At 68.3% G+C, this 15,277-nt stretch overlaps 1 protein-coding gene across 2 annotated transcripts; it reads right to left on the reverse strand.

Annotated features, from left to right (window-relative positions):
* Window positions 1-786: 786 nt before the first annotated feature.
* HCN2 (hyperpolarization activated cyclic nucleotide gated potassium and sodium channel 2) lies at window positions 787-13,969 on the reverse strand. Of its 2 annotated transcripts, XM_086477645.1 has the most exons (9): window positions 13,524-13,969; window positions 6,748-7,171; window positions 4,387-4,548; window positions 3,162-3,380; window positions 2,747-2,893; window positions 2,203-2,443; window positions 1,881-2,045; window positions 901-1,739; window positions 787-849 (listed from the first exon to the last, which is right to left on the reverse strand). In XM_086477645.1, exons 1-9 carry the CDS (start codon window positions 13,967-13,969, stop codon window positions 787-789), a joined length of 2,706 nt encoding a protein of 901 aa, XP_086333771.1. The 2 variants fall into 2 exon arrangements, with proteins under 2 accessions (XP_086333771.1, XP_086333770.1); XM_086477644.1 differs by having other exon boundaries at window positions 787-1,739.
* Between the last annotated feature and the right edge of the window lie 1,308 nt (window positions 13,970-15,277).

A 15,277-nucleotide genomic window follows, 5' to 3' on the forward strand; every position in this document is an offset into this window, starting at 1 on the left:
CACACACACACCCATGCCGGTACACGCACGTGTGCCTTCCCCAGCCTTGCAATGGGACCACCCTGGGGCACCCCAGGGCTCGGGGCCCCCCAGGGCTCCAGCGTCTGCCCCACCCTAACGCTCACTACAGGGACGTCGGGCTGCGTTTACCGCCCCCAGCCCCGGGGCCGGGTTGGGGGACAGCGTGTGCGTGGGGTGCTCGCAAGCCTCAGGGCAACCGTCCCTTGGACCCCCCCTCAACTTACCTCCAGTCCTGGACCGTCACCCCTCGCCTTGGGTCTGAGGGAGGGGAGGCAGGGACACGCGCCAGGGCTGGCCAGCGTGCCCGGAGCCCCGGGAGGCGTCCTGCGGATGCACGCGGGTACGTACTCGGGTGGTCGATATCATACACGGAGTTGATCACGGGGATGATGCAGCTGTGGCTTCTAGGGGGCAGCCGGGGAGGCTGGGGGCAGCGGGGCTTTGCCGCGGGGAGCGGGAGATGGGGCCAGACTTTGGTCGGAGGCGACGTGGCCGGGGGGCTCAGCCCGGCCCCCGCCGTGCCCCCGCGGTGGGTGGGGGGACGCAGAGGCCCGTGCCCACCCCCGGCAGCTGCCCCGCTCTGCAGCGTGCGGCGGGAGGAAGCCGGGGAGCGGGGCTGGCGCCGCGGCGGGGGGAGGCAGCCGGTGGGGCAGCCGTGGGCCTCACCCGGCGCTCGTCGGCGCAGGATGGACGCGGGGCCAGACGGGACTCGCTGCCGCGGCCCCCGCCGGCGCGCTCGTCCCCGTGCCCGGCGTGGCGCGGAGGTCACAAGTTGGAAGACAGCCTGGACTTGGCCGGGTCCGTGTCGGGCGTGCTGGCCGCCGAATCCTTGCGGGCCGCCGCCGAGTCCTGCGGCAGGGCGGGCGGCCCCCCGTGCACTGAGCCCGTGGATGCCGGGTGGGCCGGGGCCCCCCGTGAGGGCGCCTGGCCACGCAGCCCGGCCGGGGGGCCGGGACCCGGCGAGGCGGTGGCCGGACCCCCGCCGATGGAGGCGCAGGACTCGCGGGCCGATGCCGGGGGGCTCTGGGTGCTGCCGGCCGCCAGCCCGTGGGGCAGGGAGGGCTGCGAGGCAGAGAGGGGCCGCGAATCCTGGCTGAGGCTGCTGGTGTGCAGCGCCTGCGTGCTTTTGTGGGCAGCCAGGCGCTGGGGCGAGCCGGGGGCCTGCTGCTGGCTGAGGGAGAGCTGGGAGCCCAGCTGCCCCGGGGCGGCTCCGTAGGCGAACGTCCGGGTGGCCAGGGGGCTTTGGGACGGCGGGCTGGCCGCGGCCGCGGCGAAGGCGCTGGTGGAGGCGGGCAGGGCCGCGGGCTGCGCCTGGTCCTGCGAGGGCGAGGGGTTGGCGTGGGGCACGGGGGGCTGCGGCTGCTGCGGGGGGCTCTGCTGCAGCAAGACGGGGGAGACGGCGAAGGGGCTGGGCACGGCCTGGGCGTACTGCAAGCGGCGCATCATGCGGGGCGAGCCCAGGGCCATGGAGCCCACCAGCGGGCTGGCCATCTGCGGGCAGAAGCTCATGGCGACGGCTTGCTGGAGGGTGGCGATGGCGGAGGTGACCTGGGGCTGGACGGGGCTGTACATGGCCGTGTGCTGCTGCAGCTCCGCCTGCTGCACCATCTCCCGGTCGTACTTGACAATCTCCTGGATGATCTCGTTCTCCTGGTTGTTGAAGACGCCCGAGTTGAGGTCGTGCTGCACTTTGTGGAGCAGGATCGAGTTCTTCTTCCCTGTGGGGAGGGGGCCGGGACCGGGAGCACCGTGAGACCCTGTGCTGGGGCTACGCTGTGCCCACCACCCCCCCAGCCACAGCCATCCCACACTGCCAGGACAGCCCCCTCAGCCCCTCCCCAGAACCTCCCGTGCCCTACCGATGCGGTCGAGGCGGTCAATGGCCACGGTCTCGAAGGCCCGTCTCATCATGGGGTACTCCTCCAGCACCTCGTTGAAGTTGTCCACTGAGAGCGAGTAGAGGCGGCAGTAGGTGTCTGCCCGGACGCTGGCCGTGCGCCGGCCCCGAGTCAGCAGGCAGATTTCTGTGGGGGGAACACCAGTGCCAAGGTCAAAACACCAGCAACGAGGAGTGGAAATGCTGCCAGGCCAGGAGCAAGGGGTGAGAACCACCCTGTGGGCATCCTGGTGCCTCTTGCAGACCCCGGCAGTGGTCCTGGGCTCATCCCCACCAGCGCTCACCTCCGAAGTAGGAGCCGTCGGAGAGTTTCATCTCCTTGTTGCCCTTGGTGAGGATGCTGACCACCCCGTGCTGGATGAAGTACATCTTCTTGCCGATGGTGCCCTCGCGGATGATGTAGTCGCCCGGCTGAAACACCTCAAACTTCAGCTTGGTGAGCATCGCCGTGACGAAGTTGGGGTCCGCGTTGGCAAACAGCGGCATCGAGGCCACCAGCTTGCGGCAGTTGAAGTTCACGATTTCCTGCAGGGGAAGGAGGTGAGGGAGCGGGAGGCAGGGACGTGGCTGCCCCCGGGCCGGCTGACGAGCGCAGAGGTGTCGGCACATGCAGGCACCCCAGCGCACAGACTGCGCGCGCAGGGACACGCTCGGAGCTGCAAAGCCGGAGCAAGGGGTGCTCGATCCCCAGCACATGCGCTGCAGGAGCCGGCGGGACCCACAGCCCCCCAGCAGCAGGGAGCAGGGGGCCCTCACTGTGGGGAGGGCTCAGGGAGGGGGTCCCAGCCTCAGCGCAGCATCCCACGGCCGGCTCTGCGGCCCCCTTACCTCGCGCAGGGGCTCGTTGAGCTCCCCCAGGATGCTGTCCTCGTCGAACATCTTGCCCTGGTAGCGATGCTCGTAGTAGTCGTGGATCTTCTGGCGGAAGTCGGCGGGCAGCTTGTGGAAGGACATGTACTGCTCCACCTGCTTGTACTGCGGGGAGAGGTGCTGTCAGCGCCCAGCCGGGCTGGGGCTGCGGGGCCGGGACCCCCCACCCACGTCCCCGCTCCACGGCGCTGGTCCCGGGCCCCTCCCTGCTGGCAGGTCCCGCTCCACCGCCCTGTCCCTGCCCTGCGGGTGGTGTCGATGCGGAGCTCTCGCCCTGCCTGGCTGCACCCGCAAGCACCGCTGCGGCTCCAGGAGGGGATGCGATGGCTGGGCGCAGGGCAGGAGCCGCGGTCCCAGTCCAGCCCAGTCTTACCTTCTCCTGGTACTGGCGCCGCGAGGAGTCCAGTGACTGGATGAGGGCGGTGGCGTGGCCGATGAACATGGCGTAGCAGGTGGCCCCCACAATCATGCTGAGCATCGTCAGCCAGATGTCCGTCATGCTCTCGGGCGCCTGCTTCCCGTAGCCGATGCAGAGCATGTGGCTCATCGACTTGAAGAGGGCGAAGGAGTACAGCTCGCTCCAGGAGTCGTTCTGCAGCGACAGGGACGGCAGCAGAGCTCAGCCCTGGCTGGTGCACAGCGGCTTGCACATGCGTGTGCACGCACGTGCGTGTGTGTACAGGCACTCGTGGCTCAGACGCCCTGACTCAGGCCCAGCAGACGATCCCGGTTCGCTGCCGCAGCTCCCAGCAGCACTCAGCCATCGGATTTGTCGCGACAGTCTCACCTTGCAGGCGAGATCCAAACCCACCCCAACGCCAGGCACAGCCGGGGCTGCGGCAATCCCGCAGCGCTCTGCTCCCTCCCGGCGGGTTTCTGCACCTCACCGCCCGCCTGGCTTCGCTTTAGGCAGCCGGTCATTTTATTTTATCTTTTTTTAAGCCGCTATACAAAGGCGCAGGGATTCCGTGTGAAATGCTGTGACCAGAACAAGCTCTGAGTTTGCGGAAGCCCCTGAGTTAGTGCAGCACAAGCGCCCGAGAGCCTGCGGACGTGGCTGGGGCAGCAGGCAGGGACCGGCTGGTGGCACCTGGGGCAGGAATCCCCCGGCAAAGCCCCGGCTCCCCCCCAGGAGCGAAGCAGCCAGGGGAGTAGAAGCAGGAGATGGGGATGAGAGGAAGGAAAGAAGCAGGGAAACAGAGCAGAGATGGAAACACCAGCAAAACGGGACGAGACGGAGAGAACAGCCATTTGTAGCAGGCTGCAGGGCTGAGAGGAGCAATTAGAAATGCAGCCCATTATTTATTGATATCAGCTTTCTTGCTAATGAGCAGGAGGAGGTGGCAGGGGACAGGGCAGAGCTGTGTCAGCATCTTCCTCCCACCCGGATCGATCGCTGCCCCGGGGTCCTGTGAGACCTTGCCAGGGAGACCGGTCCGCAGAAGGTGTGGGGTGCTCTGTGCACCGGGACACCGCAGCACCGGCCGGCGTGGGGACGGCATCTCCTGGGGTCAGTGGAGAGAGGCCAGACGGCACAGGGATGGACGGGTCCAGGGGGAGCAGGCAGGGAGGGCGGCGGGGCCGAGGCGGGCACTCACCACCATCCCGTTGATGGAGACCCAGCAGTTCTGGGGGAAATCCTGCAGCATGGGCACGAGGAACTGGAGGCAGCCGTCCCAGTGGCAGAGCAGCAGCATCATGCCGATGAGGTTGATGATCCTCATCACGGCACTGGCCAGGTCGTACGTCATGTGGAAGATCTGCGGGCGGAGGGGCCGGGGCGGGATGGCAGAGGGTGAGCGCAGGGACCGTCCCCCCATGCCCGGCCCCACTCGGGGCACCGACCCGTATGGCCTCAGCCAAAAGAGGCACTCGTGGCTGGCCCGGCCCCAGCCCCCCCGCCGGGGCGGCTGCGACCCACCTGCCTATTTATAGCCGGCGGGATGCCGCCACGCTGCCGCCCCGGAGAGCGCTAATGGCTGCGAGCTTGGATGAGGATAAGGCAGCACTGGCGGGTGCCGAGGGAGAGTCAAGTGCTCTGGGCACCGGGGAGGGAGCGGGGCAGCCCCCGGGGCAGTGGGCACAGGGGACCAGGCCCAGCCCTGGGGCAGCTTTCGGTAAAGAGGGTCCGATGTGCCCGCGTCGAGATGGGGCTGAAGGGAGACCCTGATCTGGGCAGAGTGACCAGGGCAGCTCCACGCAGTTTGCCCAAAGCTCCCACCCCACGGGCCAGGGCTGCATCCCCCCAGGGCCGGTGCCTACAAGAGCATCGAACACTGAGACCCGTCAGCGCCGCCCTGAGAGAGCCCCCAGCCCGGGCAGGCACAGGAGGGAGCCGTGGCCACAGGGATCCACCCCAGTGGTCCTGGGACCAGAGCCGCAGCCCGTGGAGGGGCGTGTGGCAGCAGAATGCTCTGTGCTCCGAGCAGCCCCTCACCCCCAGCAATGAGCTGGGGAGGGAACAAGGTGGAGGGCGAGGGGCTGGGGAAGGGGCAGCCCTGGGCGAGGACAGGCACGAGCAGCCCCAGCCCCATCTCCATCTCCACCGGCCTCGGCCACATCCCTTCCCCACTACAGCTGCCTGCTGCCCCTCTCCCAGCCACCACCGAGGCTGCTGGGGGCAAAACCAGGCACACGCAGCCCCCCTGGAGATGCTCCGGCAGCAGCCGCCAGCCCCGACCGCGGTGCCTCCGCGAGCAGACGAGGTCCCGGCGGGGATCGGGGCCTCGCTCCCCTCCTGTCCCCTGTAAGCGGATGCGATTACCAGGATAATCTGCGCGGCCACGCACAGGTTTAACTCGTCCCGGGGCTCTCCCTGCTAAGTCCCATCTGAAAGTGAAAAGGGCGCAGAGCCGGAGCCCTGGCAGGGAGGGGACCGAGGGGACGGACACGCTTTGGGCCGGGGGTTTGCAGGAGGCGCGGGATGCTCCTGCAGCAGAGCCCAGCTCCGGAGGAAGGAGCAGGAGAAGGACACAGGGCAGGGTGGGATGCGGGCAGGGGGATGCGGGCAAACTGACTGGAGCTGCGGGCAAACTGACTGGAGCTGCAGCCAGCCCCAAAGCCCCTCTGCCCCAGGAACGGGGGGGCAGCCCCCGGCAGCGCTGTGGGGCTCGGGGCTCTGCTGGGCACTGGCCAGGACAGCCAAGCCCAGCCCTGCCGGCCCCACGCCTGCGGAACGGCTGAGCCCCATGGAGCTGCAGGAAGAGCCCGGCGCTGGGGCTTTCCCACCGCGGGGTCAGGCCAGGACAGAGCCAGGCCCCCGCACAATAGGGGGGCTGCTCCCCCTGGCAGGGGCTGCCAGGCACAAGCCCCCAGCGCCCAGCCCAGCTCAAAGAACAGCCCCGTGTCCTTGCAGGGTGGAGGCGCAGGAGGGTCCGGTGCTGTCCCCACGGCCACCGGAGCCGATGTCACCATGCCCGGGCTGCACCGCGTGTCCCTGCCGCACATGCCCTCGCCGGGCCTGGGGACAGGCGGTGGCAGAGGAGCAGGAGGAGCAGGAGGGAGCGGAGGCGCTGGCCGCCCCTCCAGCCCGCGGGTGCGCAGCCGGCTCCGCGCTGCAGCGAGCCCCGCACAGCCCCTGTGCAGCTCCACCAGTGCAGCTGCCGGGAGGCGCCTGCCCACGTGCCAGCGCCACGCGGCAAAGCCGAGCGCGCCACATCCCGACCCAAAAGCACGTCCCCTCGCAGCCCACGCAGCCCCGGGTGCGCCAAGCCAGGCAGCACCCTGCCTCCTGCCCTGGGGGCCCAGGGGTCCCGCCACCCCGGGGGTCTGGGGCTCCTGCAGCCCTCCCTGGTGCTGCCCGAGGTCCCGGCAGACCCCGTCCAACCCACTGACTGCTCGGGCAGCCCGCAGCCCTGCCACCCTCGCAGGGTCCCCTCCTGGCCCCCGCTCTCTCCAGCCAGTCCCACCGCTGCCGAAGGAGGAACCCACCGCGGGGCCACGTCCCACAGGACCCTCACCTCCTCCCACTGGTGGATGTAGCGGATGAGCCGGGAGAGGCGGAGGAGCCGCAGGAGGCTGAGGATCTTGGTGAAGCGGACGATGCGGAGGGCGCGGGCTGTCTTGTACACCTCTGAGTCTATGCCCTTCTCCACAATGAGGAAGACGTAGTCCACAGGGATGGAGGAGACAAAGTCCACCACAAACCAGGTCTTGAGGTACTTCTTCTTGATCCTCTCAGGGTCCAGGATGATTTCCGTGTTGTCCTCAATGACAATCCCCGTCCTGAAGTTCAGCACCAGGTCCATCAGGAAGAAGGTGTCGGAGACCACGTTGAACACGATCCAGGGTGCCGTGGTCTCCTCCTTGAAGAAGGTGATGCCCACGGGAATGATGATCAGGTTGCCTACCATGAAGAGCAGCATCGTGAAGTCCCAATAAAACCTGGGGAGTGAGAGGACGGAAGAGGGTGTCACCAGCGCCCCACAGCCACCCGCGGCCATCGCGCCCTGCCCTAAAGGACCTGCACTACCGGGGTAGCATCACCCTGATGCCACCTCAGCCCCAGGAATCTCTCTCCTCTCCCCAGGGACCACATCCTGCTCCCCCCCCCCGCAAAACTGCACTTGGGCCTGATCCTGCAGGCCTGGTTGAGGCAGGGCTGTGCAGGGGCAGGATGAGGCCAGAGGCTGCCCGCTGCAGGGGCTCTTCCCGCGCTGCTGGCTTGGCCGGAGGTCTGCCCTGAGCACCCAGACCCAGGCAGGTCCCAGGGCAAGGGGACACCGATGCTGCCAGGAGCTGGTGCAGGGGGGGAGAACCCCGGGGCAGCCCGTGGGCTGGGGACCACCCTCTTCCCCAAACCACCCACTGCGGCGGGGCCCTCGCTCTCTCCGCAGGCAGTGCTCAAGGTCGCAGGTGGAGGCAGGACAGGAGAGCCCGGCCTCCCCCACCGCTGCCCTGCGAGCAGCCCCCACCCCTCCCCACTCCCAGATGGGGGGACCTGAGGAGGGGGGACAGGGACCCCAGGGACAGCCAGGGCCCCCCCACCCCGGCGCCTCCCTGGACCAGGCTGCGGTCCTAGTTTCGGAGGTGCACGGGGCAGCGGCTGCATGTCGGACCCCAGCAGCGCTGCCGCGGTGGAAGGAGCCATCACGGCTCCGGTGCAGCAGATCACGTACGGCTGCAGCTGGAGCCGGCATCGCCCGCAGCCTTTGCATCTGCCTGGGCTGCACAGCTCCTCTGCCGCCTCCGCCCTCGCCTGCCTCACCCCCGTCCTTCTCTCCCTGCTCCTTGTCCCCGACTTTGGGCCACCGATGACCTTTCTGAGTATCTGCAAGGTCACAGCAGCCTCTTCCTGGCAGGACCATGCAGAGGGGATCCCGGCTCCTTGCTCCCTGCCTGCCCCACACCCCAGCACCGGCCTGGGGGGGGGGGGGTGGGGTCAGGAGGGGACGGTGCTCCTCAGTGCCACGCGCGCAGACACGCAGGACCCTTGCCCGCCCGTCCCCACTCAGCCCACCTGGCCACGCTGCCCGCCCCAGGCAGGAGCCCCCAGAGCTGCAGGCGGACGGACAGGGGGTGCCCTGGCCATGCTGCCAGGGACGGGGGGGCGAGGGGGAGATCTCCTCCCCCCCCAGGAACGGGAGATGGGCTGGATCCACCCCCCCACCCCACGCCGATCAGCGCAGGACCAGAAGGAGCCGAGCATCCCGGCTCCTGACCTTTCTCCAATGACACCTTCCCCATGTGAGACATTGCCATGGCAACCGTGAGTGATGTCACTGCTGCACAACGATGACTTCACACCCAGGGCTGTCTCCAGGGTACCCTCACCAGCTGCCACCCGGGAGGAGCGGGCTGTGCTCCCCCTGCACCCCCATGGCACCGAGTGGCTCCGGCACCCCATGACCCCCCAGCAGCGAGGCCGCAGCCAGGGTGGCCCTGCGGACCCCTGGGATCCAGCCACACAACACGACCCCCGGCGATGCCGGCGTCGGCAGAGCCACTGCTGGGGCTGGGGCAGCACCGGGCTGGATCTGTCCCCCAAACCCCCCGGCAGCTCTCGCTGCGAACTGACCCTGCTGCACAAAGCGAGTCCCACGGGGCCATTAGCCACGCGAGCGGCGAAGAACAAAGATTAAATAACCACGCCAGCTGGGCAAAACTCTCCACTGGCTCAAATCCCTTCACAGTCTGGCTGAGCCAGGGCAGAATTCAGCCTGCTGAGAAAGATAAACTGCTCCTGATCCCCCCAACACAGGACTGACTCCACACGATCTCTTCAGGGACCTGGGTGCGATGCCAACGCCTTCTTCCTTGGAGGGCAGTGTGTGCATAGGAAAAAAAAAGATCCATTCCAGGCTACTAAAAATATCTGAAAACAAATTAATTAGGATCCTCGGCACCCCCTCCCTTGCTTCTGACCCAGTTGAACGACGGCAGTGGTGACAGAAGATGCCGAAAGCCTCTGCGAGCGGGGGCTGCTGCGTTCCCGCTCCTTCAACTGCCCAAAGCTTGGCACAGCAGTGCCACCCCGCAGGTCCTGGGCAGGAGCTGAGTCAGGGCCAAGCCCCTCCCCCAGGTCCCAGGGACCCCATCACACTCGTGCCCCCCAGACCCTGGAGCCCGTCCCTCTGCAGAGCTGCTGCTGCCTCCCCGGCGCCTCCAAAACCCCAACAAAGACCCTAAGGACGGAGAGGTGCGGGACAATCCCAACAGCCACACCAGCAAAGCCTCCCCATCCGCCCACTGTTACCACCTGGGAGGGGGCAGAAGAAACACCCCAGAGCCACCCTGGGGACACGGCCACAGGACGCCAGGAACATCCCTGCTCAGCTCCACCACTGGCACACAGAGGGGCGGGGGGCTGCTGGGGACGATCAGCCACCCCTGCACACTCAGTGCAACGAGTCGCTCCCCTCTACGGTGCTCCCATCGACCGGGCACTGAGCTGCTGCCCGCTCGCCAGCCTGCCCGGGCAGACGAAGCTCCCCGAGACCCCACTCTGCGGGAGGTGCCCCCAAGGGCTGAGTCCCTCGGCCCAGACTGGGGCCCCAGCTGCAAACGGTCGAGCTGCCCAGCAGACAGGAGCAGCACGGGATCGGGGTGGGATTGGGGTGGGATCGGTACTTGGCAAACTCACACTAAATACTCATATTCTAAAAACGAGGTCGCTCTTAGAAGTGGGTTAAGAAGCCAGAGGCAGAAGTTTGCCCGAGCCAAGCAGAAGCAGGGTGCGGTGCCCCACGCGCCATCCATACCCCCGCGTCCCAGTACAACCAGTTGTGATGAATAACTGCTGCTCTCCCCTGGAAAAGCCTTTTACCCCCAGGGGTCCCTGGGGAGGGGAGGGACGATAAAGGCTGCACAAACTGCTCAAGGACCCAAACCTTCACAATCCCCCCCAGCTGGTTGCAGCCTTTCTTCCCTGAGGACCGAGCGGTGGCTTTCAGCACCCCCCAGGCTCGACTGCCCCACAATGACGCTGCAGAGGGGGAGAACAGCTCCCCAACACCCTCCCCAGAGGGACCGGCAGTACCAGGACGAGCGGCAGCGCTGGCACACACGTGGGGAGCGACAGCAGCGGGCGAGCCCCATCCCTCTGCTCAGGAGCCCCGATGGTGGCACCATCCAGGCAGCAGCAAAGCCCCAGAAACCATCCCAAGCCTGGAAGAGGAAGGCTCCGGCCAAGCAGCACTGGGGACACGTGCTGTGGATGCGGCTTCGCCCCCGATTCAGGTGCAGGACTGGCTCTTGCAACAGAAATTCACCAGCAGCCACAACCCACGGCTCAGCCCCAGCCCCGTGGAAGGCTGCGAGTGCCGGGCTGGCGGGAGGGGATGCCAGCGTAGCCGTACCGGGCGGCCCCGCGGTGCTCACGGGGAGACAGGCACCGGCACCGAACCACCGGCTGCGCGCAGCTCCGCATCGCTGGTGCGTCCAGCCGGGCGCCCAGCCGAACCCTCCTCCCGGGCTTACGCGAGGCTCTTCCCGCATGGGCAGGGGAACAGACTGACCGTGGAGCCGGAGCACCCGCTCCCGGTGCTCCGGCTCTTGCTTCCCCGGGAAGCACCCACTCCCCCTGGGAACGCCACCGGCCTCCTCCTCGGCCCTGGCCCCACGCGCGTCTCTGCCCCCCCGAGGCCTCGCAGCACGCCAGCCCCACGCGTGTCCCTGCGTATGGGCTGTAAAGATGGGAGCCAGACCAGCAACATACTCCAGGTCACTGCGAAACGCAGGCTGGATGCAGCCCCTGGCTCCCAATGGCGCTCCAAGAGCAATACCCCAGTTGCAGAAACACCAGCAGAAATGACACGAAAGTCGACTCTAACTGGGTTTTTTCCTCCCATCAATACAGACCAGAAGTGGCGAAGGTAAGAGAAGACACTTGAGCACAGCACCTGAAAGGAGGCGGCTCTGCTCGACACTGTCTACTTCAGCACACAATTTACAAGGTCTCTTTTATCAGATTTGCAGCTCGGGATCTCAACCAGTCACCCAGGCTGCTTCCTCACAATTCAATATTTATGTAAATAGCAACTTTCATTCCTTGAGCAAGTCTGCCCCTGAATTTTGCATGAATAATCGCAGCGCTGTGTCCATGAGGAGACGGGATCTCTAAATGACGCCGATTATGAAATGATGTCACACATGCAGATGGGTAATGATTTTATCTTAAGATGGGAAAATGGGTTTTGCAGGGCAAACAGGGCTGGGTTCATGCTCCATTATCATTACTAGATAAACACTTTTTTTTTTTAAGGCAGGACAATGCAGAATAGCTGGACACATGTCCTCAACGTGCACAGGCAGAGCGGGCTCCTCACGACGGGGCTTCCAGCCCTGCGTTGAGCCGATCCTGTTTCTGTGCACGTTTGTGGACCCAGACGATGCCGCGGCTCTGCCTGCAGCTCCTCCCCGCTGGGCAGGGAACTCTCCTACGCCACTTGCAGCATCAAAACACAGGCAGCGGCTCTTCCCCAATGGTTTTCAAGTCTTGATAGCGACTCCAGGAGGGATGGAGCCAGCGCGGGGCAGGCCGGCCAGGGTGACTCCCCAAGGTCACCCCAGCACGGACCGGTGCCCGCCCGCCCGCAGCAAGCGCCAGCTCGAGGAGCGACACTGCTCCGCTCCAGGGAAGCCTCCGAGGCCTCACTCCCACCACGGCCTCACCGCAGGGAGACCCGGCTCTCAGCAGCACCGCGGCCTCTGCCACCGGGACCGCGGCTCTGCCTGCTCGGAGGAGCGGGGCAGGCTCTGTCGCTGGTGCAGTCGTAGGGGGGACGGTGGGGCCAGGCCCTCACCCCGCTCCCAGCCTCTCCCACAGCCCGCAGCTGCTGAGGGTGAAGCGGAGCACGGGCGGCACGGAGGGGCAGAGTCCCCTGTTTCACCCGCCCCTGGGTGCCGGGATCCACCACACCTGCCCAGTCACGGCAGGGACACGGAGCTCCCTCCATTGTGGGACCAGTGACGGCCGCGTGGTGCTGCCGCTCCCCACCCTGGCTCTGCAGCAGACCTAGTCCCCACTCAGCGAGCCAAGGAGGGGGCTCCGACAGATACCCACGGCGGGTTCCCAATGGGAACATCAGCCACAAGGGCACAGGACCCCCGTGCAGGAGGTCAGCGCCGAGAAGAGGCTGAGGGCCTCCAGCTGCTCCTCTGAAGATGCCAGATCGGCCCAGGAGCAGCACACGGTGGTGCAAGCGCTGGTCCCTGCTCTGAGCCTGCCTGGTCAGGGCAGACCCTACTGCCCATGGCCAACTCCACCTGTCCCTGGGACCCCCACACCAATGGGGACCCAGCAGTGCCAGCAGTGAACAGATCCCAGGGTCTGGCTCAGCAGCATCCCCGACACCAGCACTCAGCGAACCCTCCGCAAACCACGCACCAGAACAGTGGTAGAATGACCTGGAGCCAAGCCCCTCGTCCCCCCCAGCCCCTTTGAAGTCACTGGACGAGGGGCCCTGATGGCTGGCTCACCAGCAATGCCAGAGGGATCCCAGCCACCCATCCCTGCAAGGTGCCATGCCGCCTGCCCCAGCCATACATCCCTCCCAGTACATCCCTCCCAGCAGCTTTCGTGCGACCTGGGAAGCATTTGCCACTTCCGAGCTCCTGCAGGGTGCAGGGGGCGGAAAGGAGATGGAGCTGCAGGGTCTTTCTCCCCGGGTTTGCCATTCCTCGGCTGGAAGCCGCACTGGCTGGGTCTTGGGGTCTCTGGTTCGCTTGAGAGCGAGATGAATCCCCCCTCAGACTCCCTGAATCTTAGGGACAGGATCAGGCCTCCTTGGGAGAGGGGGGGCCTTCACAAAGCTCTGCTCGGCAGTCGAGGGAGCAGCGTGTCCTCCATCCCAGACCCCCGGCCTGCGAGGGGAGGGTGACACCTTCCCCCGGGGCGGTTTGGGGGCAGAGCCGAAGCCCGGTGAGGCCCCAGAGGGTCGGTGCTGGGCCGAGTCGTCCTGAGGCGCCGGGAAGGACGAGGGGATGCCCTTGCCCGGACTCCCCCCCGCGCCAAAGCAGAGGGCTCTGGGCATCCCCGGACCGACCGCCGCTCCGCCGGGGAGGAGGACGCCCGGCCGCCAGCCCCTCCCTGCACACGGCAGCATCCGCGCCGCCACCTCCGGCACAGCTCAAGGTGCCCTCTCCCCGGGCACGGCTCGGCTCGGCCTCCCCCTCACCTGCCGGCGCCGGGCTCCGCTCGCCCCCTCACCTCCATCCCCGCCCGCGGTCGCCGGGGCCGGATGCCCCGGCCCGGCCCGACGCCCGGTCCCGCGGGATGCCCCGGCCGGGCGCGCACCTGAAGTCGCTGTAGGGGTGGATGATCCAGGCCCCCGCCGACTTGACGCGCTCCTGCTCCCGCTCCACCGCCTTCTGCGAGCCGAACATCCGCAGCGAGAACTTGTTGACGCCGGGCTGGAGCATCGCCCCGAACTGCCGCTGCATGAAGCTGGCCTGGCTCCCGCGGGCCTCCTCGCCCGCATCCTCGCCCGCGCCCTCCTCGGCCGCCTTGGCCCCGCCGGGGGACGCGCCGCCGCCGCCGCAGGAGAAGGAGACCTTGGGCTCCCGGGGCGGCTCCGGGCCGGGGCTCCGCGGCGGCTCCCCGCGCCGGCACTCGCCGTTCGGGGACCCCTTCCCGCCGCGGCCCCGCGCCCGCCCCGCCGCCGCCCCGCCGCGCTTGGCCGCCTCGGCCGCCTCCTCCTCGGCCGCCGCCTCCCCGCCCGCCGCGCCGCGGCCCGCCCGCATCTTGCCGCTGCCGCCGCCGAGGCCACCGGCGGCCGAGTGGCGCCCGCCGCCGCGGCAGGGGCGGGCCGGGGGCGGGCGGCGGGGCCGGGCCGGGGGCGGGCGGCGGGGCCGGGCCGGGCCGGGGACCGGGTGGCTCCGCAGCTCCCCCCGCCGGCGCAGCCCTCGGCGGCGGGACCGGCGAACGGGGCCGCCCCGCTCTGCCCGACGGCCCCGACCCGCGGCAGCGCGGCCGCCGGTGCGGGGCCGGGCCGGGCGCTCCCCCAGCGGGGCTCCGGGCCCCCGCGGCCCGTCCGCCCCCCCGGGGAGGGGGCGCGCCGGGCGCTGCCCCGTGAAACGCCCGTTCGCGTCCCTGCCCCGGGCCCCACTCCTGGTGCGGTTCGGGCGGCCTGAGCCCACCCCCGGGACGGGGATGGACCCCACAGCCCCACCGGGCACGGGGGCTTCATGCAGGCGGGGAAGACGCGGCTTCACCCTCCCGCAGCCTCGGGGAACCGCTGCCCGCCTTGCCGGCGAGCCCTGCACCGAGCCGGCGGCGGGAGGAACCGCCCGGGGTGGGCGCAGGGGAGGGTCGCGGGGATGGAGACCCAGGACTGACACCCTGGGACAGGGCAGCTCCTGCGTGTCCCAGAAATAACTCGGGCCAGGAACCGCAGCTGGACCCCACCGAGGCAGACGCCAGCACCTACACCAGACGCAGCCAGGTCCGGTGCTCCCGGTGACGGGAACTGGTCAGCGGGACCAGCACCTCCTGCCCCGCTGCCCCAGGAACTTGCTCTTCCCGCTGAAGCTTCCCCGGGCTGCAAGGCATCAGGGCACATCGGAGCGAGGAGGCTGGGTGAGCCCCGAGCACCCTCAAACAGCCGAACACGGAGCTGCCCTGGCCACGGGGTCACGGCTCTCGCAGCCCTGGCTCTGCAGGCCCAGGGCAGGGCAAGGCCCGCCGGGGTCACGGTGCTGCCGTGCGATGGGGTCACAGTGTCACCATGCGATGCGACCGCGGCGGGTGGCACCATCTGCTGCCCACAGCGCGGCCACACAGCCTGGCTCCCACGCTGGCCACGCCGAAGCCAGCCCTGCTCCGTGCCCGGGTGGGGAGCGGGCACCCACAGCCCCTGTGCTGAGCCCAATGGGAGAGGACACCCCAAAAGCCGCGCTCCAGGCCACAGCAGCCTCCCTCTGCCAGTCACCCCCTTGGCTTCACGTTGGCGCCTGCAGCCACAGCCCATTTCCCCAAACCGCCCCCAGCACAGCGCCGCCCCCGCCAGCCACCCCCGAGCCCACCGTGGAGCCCCCAACGGGCTGACACCG

The sequence above is a fragment of the Leptosomus discolor genome, chromosome 24, assembly GCF_034619465.1.
Source record: "Leptosomus discolor isolate bLepDis1 chromosome 24, bLepDis1.hap2, whole genome shotgun sequence".
Classification (NCBI taxonomy): Eukaryota; Metazoa; Chordata; class Aves; order Leptosomiformes; family Leptosomidae; genus Leptosomus; species Leptosomus discolor.

Bases quoted from the DNA above. Each gene is read 5' to 3' on its own strand.
- HCN2 (XM_086477644.1), bottom strand. From the start codon at position 13,969: ATGCGGGCGGGCCGCGGCGCGGCGGGCGGGGAGGCGGCGGCCGAGGAG. The intron at 4,549-6,747 runs GTGAGGGTCCTG...CTCCGCCCGCAG, and splicing joins ACATCCACCAGTGGGAGGAG to ATCTTCCACATGACGTACGA. The intron at 2,894-3,161 runs GTAAGACTGGGC...CTCTCCCCGCAG, and splicing joins GGCGCCAGTACCAGGAGAAG to TACAAGCAGGTGGAGCAGTA.